At 44.2% G+C, this 18,568-nt stretch overlaps 7 protein-coding genes across 7 annotated transcripts; 2 read left to right on the top strand and 5 right to left on the bottom strand.

Annotated features, from left to right (window-relative positions):
* Positions 1–409: 409 nt before the first annotated feature.
* Positions 410–1,814, bottom strand: TRIVIDRAFT_70489 (uncharacterized protein; the record flags this gene model as incomplete). The annotated part of the gene is made up of 6 exons (XM_014105235.1): positions 410–642; positions 773–869; positions 940–951; positions 1,031–1,158; positions 1,252–1,380; positions 1,469–1,814. 6 exons carry the CDS (start codon positions 1,812–1,814, stop codon positions 410–412), a joined length of 945 nt encoding a protein of 314 aa, XP_013960710.1.
* A 1,912-nt stretch (positions 1,815–3,726) lies between these two features.
* Positions 3,727–4,506, bottom strand: TRIVIDRAFT_111967 (uncharacterized protein; the record flags this gene model as incomplete). The annotated part of the gene is made up of 2 exons (XM_014105234.1): positions 3,727–4,269; positions 4,371–4,506. The coding sequence occupies 2 exons, from the start codon at positions 4,429–4,431 to the stop codon at positions 3,962–3,964; spliced, it is 369 nt and encodes a 122-aa protein (XP_013960709.1).
* Positions 4,507–6,539: 2,033 nt separating this feature from the next.
* Positions 6,540–7,520, bottom strand: TRIVIDRAFT_70487 (uncharacterized protein; the record flags this gene model as incomplete). The annotated part of the gene is made up of 3 exons (XM_014105233.1): positions 6,540–6,851; positions 6,917–7,056; positions 7,157–7,520. The coding sequence occupies 3 exons, from the start codon at positions 7,518–7,520 to the stop codon at positions 6,540–6,542; spliced, it is 816 nt and encodes a 271-aa protein (XP_013960708.1).
* Positions 7,521–8,418: 898 nt separating this feature from the next.
* TRIVIDRAFT_133697 (uncharacterized protein) lies at positions 8,419–10,525 on the top strand (the record flags this gene model as incomplete). The annotated part of the gene is made up of 5 exons (XM_014105232.1): positions 8,419–8,602; positions 8,664–8,684; positions 8,842–8,967; positions 9,027–9,941; positions 10,032–10,525. Coding segments are annotated over 5 exons (1,740 nt in total), but the record flags the coding sequence as incomplete, so codon positions are not given.
* Positions 10,526–11,052: 527 nt separating this feature from the next.
* TRIVIDRAFT_218655 (uncharacterized protein) lies at positions 11,053–12,848 on the bottom strand (the record flags this gene model as incomplete). The annotated part of the gene is made up of 4 exons (XM_014105231.1): positions 11,053–11,978; positions 12,306–12,419; positions 12,539–12,740; positions 12,828–12,848. 4 exons carry the CDS (start codon positions 12,846–12,848, stop codon positions 11,053–11,055), a joined length of 1,263 nt encoding a protein of 420 aa, XP_013960706.1.
* A 645-nt stretch (positions 12,849–13,493) lies between these two features.
* TRIVIDRAFT_52445 (uncharacterized protein) lies at positions 13,494–14,474 on the bottom strand (the record flags this gene model as incomplete). The annotated part of the gene is made up of 2 exons (XM_014105230.1): positions 13,494–14,147; positions 14,214–14,474. 2 exons carry the CDS (start codon positions 14,472–14,474, stop codon positions 13,494–13,496), a joined length of 915 nt encoding a protein of 304 aa, XP_013960705.1.
* A 3,232-nt stretch (positions 14,475–17,706) lies between these two features.
* On the top strand, positions 17,707–17,901 carry TRIVIDRAFT_27606 (uncharacterized protein; the record flags this gene model as incomplete). The annotated part of the gene is made up of 1 exon (XM_014105229.1): positions 17,707–17,901. A coding segment is annotated over one exon (195 nt), but the record flags the coding sequence as incomplete, so codon positions are not given.
* Between the last annotated feature and the right edge of the window lie 667 nt (positions 17,902–18,568).

Here is an 18,568-nt window from a genome sequence, read left to right as displayed (position 1 = left end):
CGCTCTAGTAAATGCAACAAGAAGTAATCGCCTTATCCACAATCAGAATCTCTACCCCCAACCTGCTCGTCCAACTCTGCCTCATGGAGCGAATCCGGTTGGAGGGGTTGAGAGCTGCGCATTACAGCAGTCAACATGGAATTCCTTGAGGAAAGAAGGTTTATTAATGTAGTGTACAACAGTTAAACGCAGTCTCTTTATAAGTGTGGATAGTATATAATGATAGCTTATTATACACTTAGCTTAACTGGCACCGTGCCAATACGGGCCTTATCTTCACGTGCAGACAATTACAACGAATTAATTGAGTTTTTAAGGATATGAAAATGCAATTAAGATGCTGCCTATGATCAATTTAAGGACCTGCACATTGGCCTGGACCCCATGTCCTTCCCCTTTCTCTCACAATCTATGGTGGTGAGGTAAGAGCTTTGGCTCCGTCGGGCTTCAGCGGCATCATAGGGGCCCCTTCGGGCAGCTGATGGTCTACTGTCCACTGCCAAATCCCTTCAAAATCGCGGCATATCTGCTTGGTGTTGAAATCAGGCCACGGACGAGCTCGCTGCTCGATCCAGTGTGCAGTCACAAGTCCTACGTCGGCGTGGCACATGACGAATTGCCGTAGCATCTCTACACAGTGATCTGTTGTAAAGAGTCAGTTTCTTCTCACTGGTAAAGGATGAACGACAAAATTGGGATCATGAAATCATTGCCTCTCATTTATTGGCCCAATCCAGACCAGAGGCTCAGAAGAATTTGGGGATACTCTTACCAAAATGTACTTCAAAAGTCTCTTGCTTGTCTCTAAAGTCTGGATCATGTTGTTTGTAATAGCTGTACTTGAAGTGAGATGCTTTCCGGAGAAGATTCTAATGTGTGAAAGCAAATATTAGTATGCTACTCGAGACGCACATGTTATTAGAAAGGAGGCCTACTTACAACGCAATGCAGCTATCCAGACATCAAATTCCGCATGTCAGTTATGAATCACTTCCACCATGAAAGAGGCATATTATCTTGGATCTCTTACTTGATGTGAAAATTCCGGCTGCAGAAAATAGCCGCCTCCATACTCGATAGAGTTCCGAGCTGCTGTTTCAGGATTCTTGCCAATCCTGAGATATTCTTCGTCCGTTAGATGAATATTCAGTGGGCGAACTGAATGATTGCCCAGGCATGAATCAGCCACAAGTAGTTCTTATAACTTCCTTTCATAGTTTCCTTTCGCCCATTCTCTACATTTGAACTTACACATGGAAATTCTATCCCACGCCCGATCTACATCAGGACTGGGCGGCCCTCTGTATGGAGAGGGCCATCGAATAGAGCCATTACGTATGGTCTCAGTCAAGGTATCTGGAACTTCTTGCAATAGCGGGGCTATTTGTGGCAGAGGAAGAAGAGTTAAGTTAGCTGGAACTGAGTACCTAAGATTCGGAAACGCAAGAAGTAGATAGCCATGACTTACAGTGAGAAGATAATTCACGAAAGCATTGTCTTTTTAGTCCATGATCTTGATACCAGACAAGCCAGGTCAACACCAGGGTGAGAAATATTGAAGTAGCCCATCCGCTGTAAGTAAGATACGCGTTGGCGCCACCTCGCCGCCGGGTCACAGCGGTCTCAAGCTGCCTATTGCAATGCGGACATTCAGTGCAAGCCTTCAATAAGCTTGCTTCCTTGTCTTGCTCATCATCACCGTCGCTATCAACAACTTTGTACCCTTGGTTGAAAAGCTTTGAAGTTGTGGACTGGCTTAGTCTTACTCTCTTGAGCATACCCTTGAGCTGAGCACCAGCAGCAGCAAAAGCCATGACCAAGTGTACAAAACAAAGGACTGGATAGAGAGGTATGGGGTGCAAATGGGCTCTAAAAGATTACACAGCGGGAGAAAAAAAAAAGGAGGACTACGGGTGACCACTATGGTGGGAGGGCAAGTGCAGTTTTACAGGTCAAGAAGATGTATGCAGTCGTTCTGCTACATACATACAGTGGGGACGCAAAAGTCACGACGAGCCCCACAGTACACCAGCTATTGCTTAACAAAATCAGTAACTGTCACTCCTTTATAATGCTTATAAATATAAATAAAATTAAATAAAATTAGATTTATAGGTTTTTTAATAGAAAAAGTTTTTATATAAAGGTTTATTTTTTATTTATTGTTATTATAGATTTTTAAAAGAATTAAAAAGTAAAATATATAAATTTTTACTTAATGTTAGCACTGTATTTTCCACTATAAAGGCACTAAAGTGTTACTATAAATACACTAGCTATAGTGTAAATAATAAAATAAAAATACGTAAACTTTAAGCCGCTATTTTCAGCAGTATATTTATAAAAAATATAAAATAAAAATATTATATAAATCTTTTTATATATAATTATAGATATTTTTATTTATTATATATATTTTTTATTATTATTACAGCTAATTTTCTGTTTATATATGCTGTTTTTTGGTGTATACTGTGGGGTTGTCTTGACTTTTGCTGACCCACTGTAAGCATTGGCCAATGCTATTTGAAGATAAATACCGAGCAGGCCAGTCTATTTATGTACACTACATAATCAAAGAGCCGAGCAATTACAGCACCGATAAAAATTGGCCCGGGGATATGTAAAATGAAAGCTCCACTGGTATGGTACAATATTTTCGGGAGTATTGGGCTGGTTATCGCTTAGATAAATGCGGAATTTGTCACTTGAATGGTCTATGCATTGATGCAAGTTGATGCTCGCAGAGTTGTGTGATAATCTGAAGGGCGGAATAGGACGCAGAACCTAGAGATGAATTGCGTCGCATAGTATGTTTGATCAAAGTGATCTGCAATTGAACATAATCGCATACTTACAAAGTGCGTGTGAAGTACTTGCTTATGCTTATAGGTCGTCCTGCATGATAACAGACTTTTGCATCTTTCCGGTCGGGCGGGTGGAGCAATATTGCTTGGGACACAATTTTTCATCTATGACCTCCAGGGTTCAATGTAATCAAAAGCCCATCTTTATACTGTAATAGCTACCTGCATAATCCGCAAGGTAATCTGCGATGTATGGAGAAAGATGAAGGTGGTCATTCTGTTGTCTCTATCACATACTTGGCGGGACCTGCCCTCAGTGCATATCTTACTGTAGTATTTTATTTACGTCCACAATTTACACTGTAGGTCCTCGTAATCAATGCAGAGCAGACAGGAACCTATGAACACCAAACTCCCTGGTACCAAGCAGCGTAAAAACCCAATCCAATCAATTTCAGTGTTAAAAAACAGCGACAAATGACTCCAGGGCCTAATTTATATCACTTCAAGTGCAATCGAGCGCATCCCATGTCTTTAGATACACTCTTGTTCGGTAGTGAAGAGAGATGTACATTGTAAGGTTTTGGTGTTAGCGGAATTGTGTCTGTTATGGCGCACAATAGTATCTAGAGTGGCTTTTAAGGATATCGTATAGTAAATATCTAAAGCTATTTGTAACTTGGTAAAGCTGACTGGTCGTACTGCTTCAAGTGCAAAGCAATCACATGGCAGATCAAATAACAATAAAAAGCTTTGGCATAGCTAATTGCATCAAGTCAGATTGCCAGGACTCATACAGCAGGAGAATTTCGACGAACAATAGATGTGTATTCAATTCATAACTTTCTAATTGGCTAGAATCCCAGAGATTTACTCATCGTGCAATATCTCACGTTTAATAGAGTAATAATGAAACATTATAGAAATAATACCAATTGAATTTCGCTGGATCCAGCTATCTTCGACCTTTTCAACCTCCCACGGCACCTTCATAGGCTCATGGGAAAGCATTGGAAAGCGTGATATGACATCGTTTGAAAGCTAGCGACTATCATTCTCTGTTCCCGCAGGCTTCGCCTCCATTCTGTCTGTCCTCCCACACGTGCAGGAGAGGGCGTGTGGCCAATTTAATGATGGCCTCAGCTTTAAACTGCTTATTTCTTCTCATCATAGCCGTAGCTATTCCAAACGCCGTCCAGAGAAGTGAAGAGACCAGCATCGACCTCCTCAGTGGTACCCCTCTTCATAGCCTCACGGCGCTTCTTCATAATCTCACGTCGCTTCTTCTCATCATAGCCGTAGCTATTCCAAACACCATCGAGAGAAGTGAAGAGACCGGCGTCGACCTCCTCAGTAGTACCTTTCTTTATGAGATCACGCCTCTTTTTCTCATCGTAGCCGTAGCTATTCCAAACGCCATCCAGAGAAGTGAAGAGACCAGCATCAACCTCCTCAGTGCTCACTGCAGTACTGATTAGCGGCAACGTTGTCTATTCGCGGTTTCCCTTCTGTGTTTTTCTCTGGGGTAAGGACTTTAGCTGAAGGTATACGGTGTTTACGTACCGGGTGCACCAGAAACAGAAGCGACAAGGGAGGCGATGTAAACGACGAATGTGAGCTTCATTTTGTGATGTTGAGGCGTTTGACAAAAAGAGTTTGTAAACAGTGAAAAGTGTTTGCCGGCGGACTAACAAGTCTGAGCTGCGAGGGTGCGATGCAGCGAAGCGACTCCAGATATCAACATTGAACTTGAAGATGAGATATAAAAGATATCATCGACCATGCGCCAAAAGCTGTGTCTCCTCAGTGCGAGATATGCTTACAACACGGCGTTGAGAATTATAATCCTAGAAGTGATTATGCTCAGTTATGTGATTTGCATAGCTACTCACGCAACATTACTATAGTGGCTACAGTCGATTTAGGAAATGACCCTGTATGGTAATTCCTGCCGATTCTAGAGGTGTGTGATCAGGTCAACTGATGGTGATCAAGTAACTTCGATGCCAAATAGACAGCTTACCATGGCAGTCAATTACCTTACAGTAAGCAATATTTCACAAGCAGAAGGGTGTATAGCGTAGAGAGGGAAATAGTTTGCTCAGAGAATTCCATCACCCCGCAACCCGGATTCTTCCCAGACTCCCCATATTGTCCGAAGAAGTCAGTCAACGGGCAGTAACCAAGGTCATAGGAGAGTTTTGCAATCTCTCTTCCAAAACTTCTAGGTGCAGCACCATTGCCTCAATCTGGATGTAGTGCGTTTTGGAAGAGCTCCATACCTACTTCCATCCTCATGGTACATGCACGTGGACTACTGTCTAAGATAATAACGACGATCAGTTAACACCAGCATAAAGAGGGCAAGAGATATTGCGTGATGTTTAAGCCCATCTTACGGCAGATGGAAAAGTTGGTTAATATGAGTCGGAAAGAGGAATCACCCTATCATTCAGTTCCTTCAAAAGCATCCATCGATGGTAGCTCAACCGACGACACAGTAATATACTCGACTGCACCAAATTCAGCGAATCATTTCAAATGGGTTATTTGTTTGCTTTCATTTCTACTTGTGGTTACAAACATTATTTGGGCATGGCATGCAACCTCAATTTTGACGTCAGTCTCAACATCGATCTCAACTCCGGTCTTAACACAAGCACAAAGTGTCGATACATGTGTGTTATAAATGTGTCTTCAATGATATAGGGCAAACGTTTCTCACAAATATTAGATCCACCCTCTCGAACCATAATGCAGCCTATTTACCAGGATACCGAATTTAACGAGGATGGAAACAACAAAGAACGAGCAGACGGCCTATGGAAGGGTTTATTTCCGAGTAAGTGCAGTCGAGCAGTCTTGAGAGGCACGCTACCCCAGCGTTCCTATATGATGCGTAGCTAGGATTAAGCTACCTCTTAGATGCTAACATGAACGACGAGTAGATGGGAATGGTGTCATATCTCTAAACATATCGGAGGCTCGGGAACACGGGCTACATGATACAGCAGCAGATCCCCTGATTGATGGGAATGCCCTGTACATCATTGCCGGATTTCATACTCTGCACTGTGTGGTATGTTTTCTTAACAGTTTTATCACAAACCTAGGTTCCCATAATCTCTCGCATGTTTATTCATACAGCTGACGTGGGATTCTTTTTTGTCATATTGTAGTCCGTTCTACGCACCGCCCTCTTCCATTATCGCCTGGGACATACAAAACAGGTAGCGCCATGGACCCATCTTGTCCACTGCCTAGACATGTTGCGGCAGACTTTGATGTGTAATATGGATACGACCTTGATGTGGTTAAATGAGCCAGATGATTTTGCTGATGGACAATTACATATGTGCACAGACTTTTGGCAACTTCATGAATGGGCTAGCCAGCACGCTGGATAATTAGGGGAATGTATGTGTATGACCAGACGTGGAGTTTAGTAATGGGGTGCAACAACGAGTATGGAGATTTTTACCATCATTTTTTATTACTTGAAAGATAAATTGCGATGATTATTCAGTAGCCAGATAAGCATGGAATATCAAGAAAAACATTGTGTCCAGCCTCCTTTTGGATTGCAACTTGGCTATGAGCCGCGACAGACTTTCTTTGGGTCATAGTGGTTTTTATCCTCTAGCATATTAACTAATTGATTGCCCCCTACAATATTGTTGCGTTTACTTGAAGATTTCTCGACAATCACCATTTTAAAGCGACCTCTAAGCCTCAGAAAGGCCATGTGTCCTTGTATGCTTCCAATTGTTGCTTTTGCCATGTCATGAGAGCATCCCAGTTAACACAATTTCGAATACCTCCCCAACCGATAGGGTGACCGAATGGATCTTTTCGCAATTCTGAGGGCGTGCCAGGGGGGCTGCTCGACTCGACATCCCAGCTCCCACCACACATGATGGTCATACGTAGATACTCGATGCAGTGGTCCATGTGATACGCTGTATCATGAGCTGCAACTTCTGATTGCTTAGATAGCGAGGGAAGATCGAGATACAGCTCAAAGTAGCGTCCACGGATAATATTCTGCAAAGGTGCCCGTGTTAGGAGTGAAGCAATAATGTGGAGTTGCCCAAACATGTGAATCTTACTAGGCAGTGCAGTTGATGAAGATTAGAGATATGGTAGAACTTTGGCGGAAGTTGTGATTTCGACGAGTGATTGAATTGCGCTTCAAAACCCGCTCCTAATCCATATTTTGCTGGGTTGCCGATCCAGACACTTTCCGATGCTAAGAATTCCGTCAGTAGCCGCAGGATTAGCGGAAATAAAGAAAGCGACGAAAACTTGAGAGATTGGGAAGTAAAACAACAGCGGCAAAAGTAACCCACTTTTCACAAGACGATGCCACATGGCGTTGCTGAACTCGGAAAAGCCGACGTATCGATCATCTGGCACCCAAGATGTGGGAATCTTCGGCGAAAAAACGGTAGACGGAATTGCGGTACTCAGTCGTTTCCCTCGTAGATGCGATGCCGCATGTTGGGAGACCAGCAGTGGAATGATTGCAGTGAGTCCCACGGCCAGACCAAGGATGAACGTCAGAAGATGGCGTAACCAGAAGAGCCTAACTGGCAGCTTTGCTTGCTGCTTCAGAAAAGGACCGTGCTCTTTCTCATCCTCTTCTTCAAGCGGGATCTGATGGTAAGGCTCATCATGTTCACGCCAGTGGAATTGTCTCAAAGCACCAAACATAATTCGCTTATACTTGTTTAAAATGAAGATCTGTGATAATTGCACTCAGCATTAATAATAATCCTATATGTTTCTGATCTTTGATGTGGTGATAACTTACAGGGACGCAGTCCAGTGTTTTTATTGCTATAGTGGAGAGATCGATAAACAAGAATGCCATAGATTTGCTGTTATTCACTAGATTTCAACTAGAACGCTAAGGTGATTCTGAAAAACTCTATGCAGTTTGAGAAGCGTGACGGACCTTTTGCCCCAGGCAAATCACCCTAGACTTTCTGATCTCCGCCATGCACAATGATAGATCAAAACAAATACATGTACATAATCAGCGAGGTACAAGTATGGTACTAGCTCGGGAGGGCGTGTAAGCGAATAATCGACAGGGAGCGCGTGGCTGCGGGGAATCTTTATGGGTGCTAAAAACAATGGATGCATATGGTTGGCGGTGCTGCTGCACATAATCAGCCCAAGGATGATACCGCAAGAGGTTACACAGGTAGTTGAGGTCACTGGTAGTTAGCTGTAATCCACATGTAGTTTCGGCAAGTGTATTGGCACAGGCAATGTGCTGCCATCTTCACTCCGTCAATGAACTGAGCTTTGCAGATGATCAATAGTCAAGGTGACTCCAGCGTCAAGCGGTCGCTTTCCTTCTCCGACAGAGTCTAAACCAATTGCGCAGCAAATGGGGAGTGGCAACCTTTCCTCACCAGATGTTATTCCGAAACGATATTACACTGTGGCCCTGCATGCCGCTATTTGTGTTGATTGCTAAAACTGCGGCTCAGTTCCCAGCTACGTATGTGCCCTATACATAAATTAATCTCAATGTTGATTTTTAGAATATAGACCTACAGATGTTATCACCGTAGATTCTACTATGCTCACTGAGGCACATATACAGTTCAAGCAAGTAGAAATGTGCGCTTCATCATCTACAGCAAGAAGCTTTGCTGGATACATACATCTTCCATCAAACTCATTGCGTAAAGTTGGCTTGGATCAGAGCAAACCGATTAATATCTTCTTCTGGTTTATTGAGAGTCAAGATGCCCCGGAAAAGGCACCACTTACTCTATACCGTAAGTTCTTCATAGATTTTGCATCTTTCTCTCTTTCAGAGCAGAGCTCACTATACAATAGTGAACGGTGGTCCTGGTGTAAGTATACATTCTTACCCAAGTTGTTTCTTTCCTTACTCGTATATGTTCGTGTTTATCTAAATCTTGAATCATCTTTTAGACTCCAAGCAGTATGTATTCCTAGCTATTTCTCTTGATTATTGGTTTGGTGTACGTGAATTTATATCATAGATATGTAGCTTCTTCTCTACTGCGGGAAACTGGACCTTGTCAAGTCAAAGCCAACGGCAGAAGCACTCGCACGAATCCCTGGTCATGGAACCGAGTGTCTAATATGCTGTATATAGACCAACCAGTAAACACAGGTTCGGCTTCGTACTGTATGTTTCACAAAGGGCACAATATGACTTACAATACATTTCAGGGTTCAGCTATGACATTGCCGCGAATGCTACCGTTGATTTTCGCGGTAACGCAACCCTCCTTGCCTTTCCGGCCGCAGGGACATCCGTAGCTCACGACAGCACAGGACGCCTGATGCAAGTAGGTACCGTGGGTATAGGTACCATGGAAACGGATACAGCAGTCAACACAACAGAGGCAGCGGTTCGCGCAGTCTGGCTTTCACTTTCGATATGGCTCCAGGATTTTCCAGAGTTCAGATCACCCAGCAACGAAGTTGAGCTTTGGACGGCTTCTTATGGTGGTCATTTTGCGCCAGCCCTTTATGACTTCACCATGGCACAGAATGCCCTGGGTGTGTCTGGGCCGAGAATAAGCTTCAGAACCATAGGACTAATGAATGCATGTGTTGACGCCTTGGTACAGCTACCAGCATATCCAGAAATGGCCTACAATAATACGTATGGGCTTCAACTTATCAACAAAAGCACTTATATGGCTACCAAATCTTCATGGGATGAGCCACTTGGCTGCAAGTCGCGCATACAAGCTTGTCGTAAAGCGCTGGGCTCATCACCATATCTAGGGGATAATGCTTCTATCAACACTCTATGTCATGATGCGAATACCTTTTGCGGGAAAAATGTCGCTAATCTAATTGGCGCCAGCGGGGCAAGCTTCTTTGACATTGGACACAGGACTCATTACCTCACAGATCCTGGTCTATACACATATATTGGCTATTTGAAGCAGGGGCACGTACAGGCAGCATTGGGTGTTCCAGTTAACTTCACCGACGAGGCCATCCAAGTTGCCAAAGCATTTTCTCGTACAGGTGACAATCTTCATAGGTATTACTTGGAATCACTAGGTCGGGCATTAGACAATGGCGTACACATTACTCTCGCCTACGGAGATCGAGATTATGCCTGTAATTGTGAGTTGAACTTTGGCCTCACTCGATACCGGAGCGGCACATATCGATTGACCGCATCAACGCTGACTTGAGGAAATCTATGCTTGATAGGGCTCGGTGGTGAAGCTTTGTCGCGCTCCATCCCTCACAAAAACATCCAAGCATTTCAAGACGCAGGATATCAGGCCGTGTGTTTCCCTCCTATGGATACTAATGAGCGTGACCGCGGCGGAAATGGCATTGCCTCTGCGTATGTACGTCAGCACGGTAACCTTTCCTTTACCAGAGTTCTGGACTCAAGCCATACCATCAACACAGACTGGCCATCGGTGGGTTTCACGCTATTCAATCGAACCTTGACAGGCACAGATACTGCGACAGGACTTATTCCGCTGCGCCACCAAGAGGAGGAGAAGTCTATCTATAGCACCCAAGGACCCACGTCGACCTGGCATATCAAGAACAGGTTACCCATAGACAGTAAGGAAGAGCAGGGCATGTGCTATGTGTTGGCTCTCTCTTTCTGTTCAGACCGGCAATTGAATGCCTACTTGAGTGGGCGAGGCACAGTACGAGATTATTGGCTCTTGGACTTCGGCGACGGGACCTGCAGCCCAAATCCGGTACAACCTTGCATTGGCACATTGGATATAGAGCAGCAAAAGTTGTTATATGACTGGCCATTCACGCATGAGAATTTAGAAGATAAATGGATTTGGGTGCCTTTGGTATTAACTGCTGGAGTGATTTCAGCCGTCGTTACCATTGTGTGGCGTTACTTCCCTACGGGTTTGTCGCATAGGGATTAAGAGCCTTGGACAACAGATGCTCTCCAGTGTAATTTTGAGTTTCTATAATAAATTTATATAACTTGTTATACTTGTACTGTTAGCAATACTTATATCACGAGTATCAGGGGAGCCAGAGCAGGAAAAGGCATTGCCCATGACTTGCTTACACTCTAGCCCACAGCAAATGCCCTGTTTCATACAATGAGATAGATTTGTGGTAGAACACACTATTTATTTACTATTGTAATGCATTTTGTAGCACATCATTCGTCATTTAATCCAACTGTTTTTCCTAGCAAAATGCATCTTCGCTATTGACAAGCCTACTTAACGACCTGTACCTAGATAGTGTGAATCAGGGCATAAGAGCTCATGGGTTTTGTGTATCTCGCCATGGACCAAATCAAGCAAAATGCAATAGCGCTAATGCCAGCGCTTACAAGGAAAGGGAGTCCCATAGCTATTCCGTTGAGATCGAAAGATGCAATCAATATGGCTGTCCACATACGGCTAGCAACAACGTGGGTGGCCGTTTCCACAAGACTGAAGGTGGCGTATAGCTCGGTGATCTGGTCCGGAGAGCAGAATCCACTAAGAAAAGACTTGAATGTATCTATGGCGCCGACTGAAAGCGCCGAGAATGATACGGCAGCGATGTATAAGGCACGGCTTGGTGCGAGACCCATGGCTAAAGATCCGATGGCATGAGAAGCGATACTGAGGCGAAGGATCGTAATCTCCATCCTTTGTGTGTTGCCATTATACCTCCGGATAAGGTAAGAAGACAAGAACGGGAGACCAGCGAGTACGAGCAAACAAAATAGTGCTGTGTAGGCATAAATGTAGGCGGCAGCTGAGAAGTTCCACGCAAAACGTCTAACAACCCACTGTGTTTGGATGAATTGGGTATCAACTGCGACAACCTTGAAAAAGTAGAAGAGCAGACCCCAGGCAATAACACCTTGTCCGATCATTTCTTTGTATGCCGCCAATGGAAACATCGCCTTAGTATAACGAGTTTGTTTCGCAAGGCGAATACTACCGCCGTTATTATTGTTAGCATCCTCATCGTTCTCGTTGTTGTCGTCCAGTAGACCCTGGCAACTTCCATCTGCATAATCTCTACGCCCCCTTTTTTGAGCGCAATGAATACATGAACGAGCCATAATGGCTATGCTGATGGCATAAATAGAAATGGCCACCGGGATAATGGCAGTAGCGAAACCATCAAGAAGTACACCGCATAGAGCAGTGCTTCCGGCTCGAGCTAAAACCAGCATCATCGAGGTGATATAGAAGACAGAGGCCCTTAAGAGAAAACCCACACGTTTCAGCAGGATGGAGAGCCAAGATAGAGAGGGGGCGGATTTTACATACCGTGTTTCATTGGTCGTATGAGAAACCAGAAGGGAATTCAAGAGGACATAAGCCACCGAGATACCCCCACCCACCACTTCAGTGATTCGAAAGAGAATTATCAAGTTTAGAGGTATCGCAAATGAATCGGCAAAACGGCCTGCTTAGGAGTATCTCATCTTTAGAAGAGGTTGACAATGATCAACGGGTGGGCAGAAAATGGAAACCGGTTTCATACTAATAACCAAGAAATAGGCCATCGAGAGGATTGATGTGGTAAATCCGATGAGCAGGAGCTGGTGTTTGTTCATTTGTTCTGCAAGCCAGGCGTAAGGCAGTACTAGTAGGATGCCTGGACTTTGTTAGCCTTTCCGTACAATCAGTGTATTTTCCCATTCTATGCAAACACTTGCTACTCTCCATTTGTCGCTTAGAGATAACACATATCGCCTAAGTATATGCAAACCTTACCTTGAACTGCGGTTGCAAAATCTATCCACCCGTTAATGCTGGCCAGCCGGGCTTGGGCAGTGCGGTCGTGGCGGCAATCATCGACTGCCAGGCTGCGACAGACGGCTTCTTCGAGGATCGGTACGCGTGCTGTTTCAAACAGGGTCATGCCGAACGTAACGAGAAAGATGAGGACCGGAACCGAGCCGGTTCGGATGACTGCCTAACAAATTTTAACAGGATTGTTAGTCGCTGAGTTGCAAATTTCTCGCGATTCAGTAGCAAACCTGAGGATCGATGCGGTATTTACCTCATAGACTGGCTTGAGCATGATTGAGGGAGGATAAATGAAGTTAAAGAAGTATTTTATTGATAAAATCGCTGTAAGACCACGAACAACGGGTAGAAGCAAGTGTGTTTGATCTTGGAAACGCTCATATCGGTTTGCACCAGATGAAATAGATTTATGGAAGAAAGAAACAACGCGGGTTGCCAATGGCTAGGAGAAATGATAGGTGAAGCCATCTTGTCGATTGCTTTACAGCACATAATATGCAAGCGATGTATAGGTACATGTATTCATGCCATCTTGGCTTATTCGTACCGTGACCTCCTCGTCCACTGAGCTGGCGCAGGACGTGTTCAGCTGATCCATCCACGCTTCCCATCAACAAAGCCACCCGTCGCAACTTTTTTTGCTTATGCTTATTTGGGATCAAGTACATACATGTACTCTGTACTTATATGTCCCGTTCGCTGGCATAAGGTACATGTAACTATTCAGCCTAATGCGTCTGTAATATATTCTGCACATTCCTTTCAAATTACGGCTTCCTCCACTTCGGGCGCGTTGTATGCAATCATTGAATCTCGGCCGCCACGAGAAACCCTATCTTAATTGATGCAGCAGACAGCAGGGCTGATGAAAAAAAATGCTTGATTTGTACTATGTGCGCTGGGTTGCGAAGGCCATGAGTTATTGGACATCCTGGAGCAGAAGCTTTTCGAATTCTTTCTGATACCCGACAAGATCGTGCAGCGTCTGTTTGTCCTCTAGTACACTCGTGATCTTATCTAGATCCACGCGCATGTGCTCCTTGCTTGTGGTTCCATTGACAATAGCAACCTTGCCCAGACCCAAGAATAGCAGATAGAAGGCAACCTCTTTGGCAACCTTGAAATGCGTCGCCACTCGTTGCACCAACTCTGAATTGCGCGCAACGCTGTTTGCTTTCAAGAGAGAGAATCCTTGGTAGATAACACCATTCTTCTGTAAGAATTCGCGAATTTCGTAGTCGTGCCCATTGTCTTCTTGAAATCTATTTTGCACAATTTCAGGTTTGATCGCTGCAGCTTCGTACAGCTTCTGAAATGCTGGCAAGGCAAAATTGGACACACCTAGTACTCCAATGCGTGTGGGCACGTAGCTTTCCATCACCCGCCAAGCCACAAGATTGTCCTCGTCATTATCAAACGGCACGTGGAGAAACAGAGCATCAATATAGTCAATCTTTAAAAGCTGAAACGATTGCTCGATTGATTCCTTGACCTGAGCCTCCAAGGGCTGTGCTGTATCGTAAGGGATCTTCCCTGGGGCGTGAGCCCACGCGGGCGTGAATTTGGTCTGAATCTACCGTAACTATTAACACCTATCGTTCTCTTGACATCCAGTTGACAAAAGAGAGGCTGCGTTTACAAAGAGGTCACTTCTCTTCACTCCCAATTGTAGCGCCTTCTGAATAGCCTCCCCAACTTGCCCTTCTTCATAAGCGGTGGGATAGTTGGCTGAATCTAGTCCCACGAAGCCCGTTTCGAGAGCCAAAGCTGTCAGGTTCTCTGTGCGGTCCTCTTTGAATGCCGTTCCATATACCTGAAAAGGATGAACAGCGCCCGACGAAAGCTCCAGGCGAGTGTACCGCCTCGTAGTATCAAGCACAGAATTCTTTTCCCCTTCCATTGTGACAAAAAACATAGTTGTCTTTAACAGACGATAAGTATAATCGATAAAGGAAAAAATGCCATCCATATCGAAGAATGCGGTAATGAATACAGAACTTAATCGCTGTATATTGAACTACTATTTATAGCCAAAAGCCTGACCAGCTTACTCCTTATAAGGCACCTGTTATTTGCTAATTCTGCGATTTCATTGATTATCGGTAACCTCGCTGCCGACTCTGCAAATTGCTTATTTAGATAGTATGAACCAACTTTTTCAGAAATCCGACGCTTGTCGCAATACATACGTATAAGGTGCTGGTTCTCCCACCGATGTCACGCAATATGTACACCTGCCGCTAATCCGCCAAAGGGGACCACAGGCATACCGGTGTAAAATAACACGGCCAAACATTGGGTAATCACCTAAGGGTCACAATGGCGTAAAAATTCCGCTGCTAATAATTTCTACCAAAGAGGACGACTCTAAACAAGGTATTTTAAGCATAACTTGAGTTACTCGCTAAGTCATTACTAGTCTGCCATTACATGACTTAACTTCTTACCAACACCTATCTATCAGGTTAAGAGAAGAAAAAGACAAAAACTATGGCTAGTATTAGTGTCCGCGATAAAGGCACCAAAGGACGTGGGCGGGAATAACACCGTTCTAGCTGGTGTCTATTGCTTACATAGGTACCTACATGTACAAACATGCGTAGGTACATACCTAGATACCCGTGTAAATACATAGTTTTGTACAAGCATTCGTGCGTAGGGTCCGCCAAACTTGAAGTAATCCAGTCATATTCACAGCCAGCGCGGTTGGCCTCAAACATCTGCTAATAATTGGTCTAATATCTCGCTTCCCTTGCAAGATTAATTGCAAGAAGCTCTAGAGATTTCCTGGATCAGGAATAAAAATAGATGTTGTATAAGAACGAGATGGCGAGCAACAACCAAACGCGGCCGGCGCTTACTGCAAAACAGCAACAAGCTGATGCTGGATGGAGAAAGCCTAATGCAGCAAGGTATATTTATAATGACGTATTGGATACTAATTTTTATGACCGTAATTACCTTGATGCTGATAATGATTTATAAGGTACGTGAAGAAAAACTCTTCAACCACGTGGTCGTATTGTCACAAAACGATAGAAGATATTCTAGTGGAGTGGTCTGGATTCAGATCGACAATTGTGAATCGTGCAGGTGGTGATATTGAGGTGTAGTGCACGTAACACAGAAGATCACGCCGCGATTAAGTATTCTAGAGGCTTATTAATGTCGAAACTTGCAGATGGTTCAGTACAAGCTGAAAATAGCAGTTTTGTTAGCATGTGTGTAAATAAAGTACAGAAAATACCAAGTAACCTTTAATAGTCTAAACACTAACTCTACAGTATATAGGTAAAAGAAACCAAATAAAAGATCATACGTACAGCTATATATTCGTAAGGCTAAAAAAATGGCCGTAACCACCACTTACGTATAAACGCACATGCGTAATAAGCCTTAGGTAACAGATGTTTCTGATAGCACCATTTACATATAATTCAAGCTCCAATAGTTTTAAATTGTTTCAATTTAAGCCAAAAATCTGGCGTGAGTGTTACGGCAGGAGAAGAATATGTATCGAAACAACGTCGGGGTGCTTGAGTGTGTAGCGGTATTCGGTGTAGATGGAAAGACAAAGAAGAAGCCTTCTGCTTTGGCAGCAGCCGTCAAGCAGGATTTTGTCACTAGAATAGCCCAATGGTAATCTCGTTTCAGAGAGCAAGGATTGTTTCGTCCATTGCATGTATGCAAAAGAGAAAGGGGGTTTTTGTTGCTGCCATCCGACAGCTTTCGCAAGCCATTCGTCATCCATGCCATTCCCGTTGCCGTCTCGGCGTCTATCAGGTGTGGCTGGCCCAACTTGAAGATGAGATAAGCCTGCGATCACCATATGATGATCTTTTGTAAAGGTGCTGTTGAATTACTGGTTGTGATAGTAGGCCGGATTCGTCCGAAGATCTTGATCCTCACACTCTTCCGAGAAGGGGCATGATACCCTTGTTGAGGCGTAAGCTCAACTGACCTGTGACCCCTGCACTGACCTGACGTCTCAACCTTGTTGCAGTAGTGAAAGTGGGCCAGAATAGTAGTATTTGCTCCTGGATCGCTGGCCGTCGGACGCCAAATGTTAGCCACTAACACCTGTGGTACAATACTGGGAGGAGAGCCGGTCTCACCCAGATGATATTCTTGAACTTTATCTTCGCGAGCATAACGGCTCTGCAAGGGGAATCTCGTCAGCACCGACGTCAAAAGGTCGCACTGTCAGTGAGCAAAGTCTCTGCTTCAGGTCTGGGGGCCTGTGGTCAGCTTCTTCAATTTGCAGAATTCCAATAAGCTCCGTGTTGTTAGTAGCATTTGCACTAGTCTTTCTTCGGCTTTATCTTTTTCTGTGATAGTTTTCCGAAATAGAACATAGTAAAATTTCAAGTCCTAGGAGCAAACGATGAAGCGTATTTACCTGCCCGAAGACACCGACTATATATCTTGGAATCGCAATCAGAAATAGTACGGAAAAGAGGGAAATATTCCACAGCGTAGATATACAATAGAGTTTATGAGGGGGTAGGCTATAGAAGCACGTGTGGTTTGAGGCCAAACGAGCTTGCAAGATTCGACTAAAGAGAAGAAGGCAATGATGACACGCGCGACTAGTGATTTGTAGCCATCGTGGCGTCTTGCGGCTAAAAAGCAGCTATATACATGATGAAATTGGCTTGAATTGAAAGGCTTGTAGATCTTAACCTGCTAAGTAAACAATGATGGTGGCACCATTCCAATAACATTATAAGTTACATCACGAAATTCGCCGCTTGGATATCCAAGAAAGAGCATCGCACTAATGCATGTTGTGTAAATGGGAATATGGTAGCCTTAAAGATTTGGGTGGGTGTCCATGTTTTTGACCGAGCTATCTGTTATAGAAACAATAAGTTAGCCAAGCCCCTCTAAGTGAGATACTGTTTGGACCTGACAACATACTGATGCCAGAAAATTGCGCACCAATACCATAGAGCGCATCCCTTTGAGTGATAGCGTTGCTATTATCCTTTGGCATCTTATTGTTGAGAGCATCGCCTGTTTTGAGCATCGGCTGAGGAGATCCACTTCTTGCCTTGGTGCTCCATGTGCCTGACACCGTCCTAAGAAGATTAAAAAGGGAAGTTAGTCATGCAAGAAGAGTGTTATACGCGGTTGCCGTTCTCGAAGGTCTTCCTCCTGCTGTCACGTTGGACCTTGCTTTTACTACTACTCGCATGCTGAGAGATGCCAACCTAGTTCGGCACCTAAAGCCTTGTGAAGTCATGGGCAACGCGACGACAGTGTGCTCTGACAAAACAGGAACATTGACTCAGAATAAAATGCAAGTTGTAGCTGGAGCAGTAGGAGTAAACCAGTTTTGCGACTCTCACGCGCAAGAGTCCGAGGCCGGTAATTGCAGCACTGCGTTTGAATCGGCCTCAAAGCGGGATGAGGGTAAAGCAAGCTTGGAAATTTTGTAATAACAAAAGACTTGATGATATTTAACAGAAGTAAAGAGTGGCTTACTCGGGCTTGGGGATGGCAGCACTAGAGTTCTTCATAATGTGATGGTAAACGGGGGAAATGGAGAGATGTAGACACTCTTTGAGAGCGACAAATTGAAAGCCACTTATGGGAAGAAGTTGTTAGAGTCCGGTGCTGGAGAGTCTATAGAACTGAAAGAAAAGACGGAGAGTAAATTCCATGGCTTTATGTAGATTTATCTGTCAGGGGCAAGGTAGCAGGTGCAGGGCGAACCACATATTTAACATCTGGTTGCCTCAAGTCATCGACTTCGACCAGGGAAGTACATATGCCGTAGAACTAACAGGTAAACAGGAAGAATATGTACACAGTGTATAAGACAGCCGCTATTTGTAAAGAGGAAGGGATGCGGGCAGGAAGGCTGGTGTGTTTCGATGTGCGTTAAGCTTGTTTGTGCACTAGATGATTCGCTGTGAAGAGTCTCTGACAGACCCGCGCACATCGGCACGATGCCGACCACGGTGGAGTTTATGGGCCATCCCGGTCTCA

This window comes from Trichoderma virens (genome assembly GCF_000170995.1).
Source record: "Trichoderma virens Gv29-8 chromosome Unknown TRIVIscaffold_2, whole genome shotgun sequence".
Classification (NCBI taxonomy): domain Eukaryota; kingdom Fungi; phylum Ascomycota; class Sordariomycetes; order Hypocreales; family Hypocreaceae; genus Trichoderma; species Trichoderma virens.
Note: the sequence above shows the minus strand (reverse complement) of the source record. Positions and strands in the feature narration are given on the sequence as shown.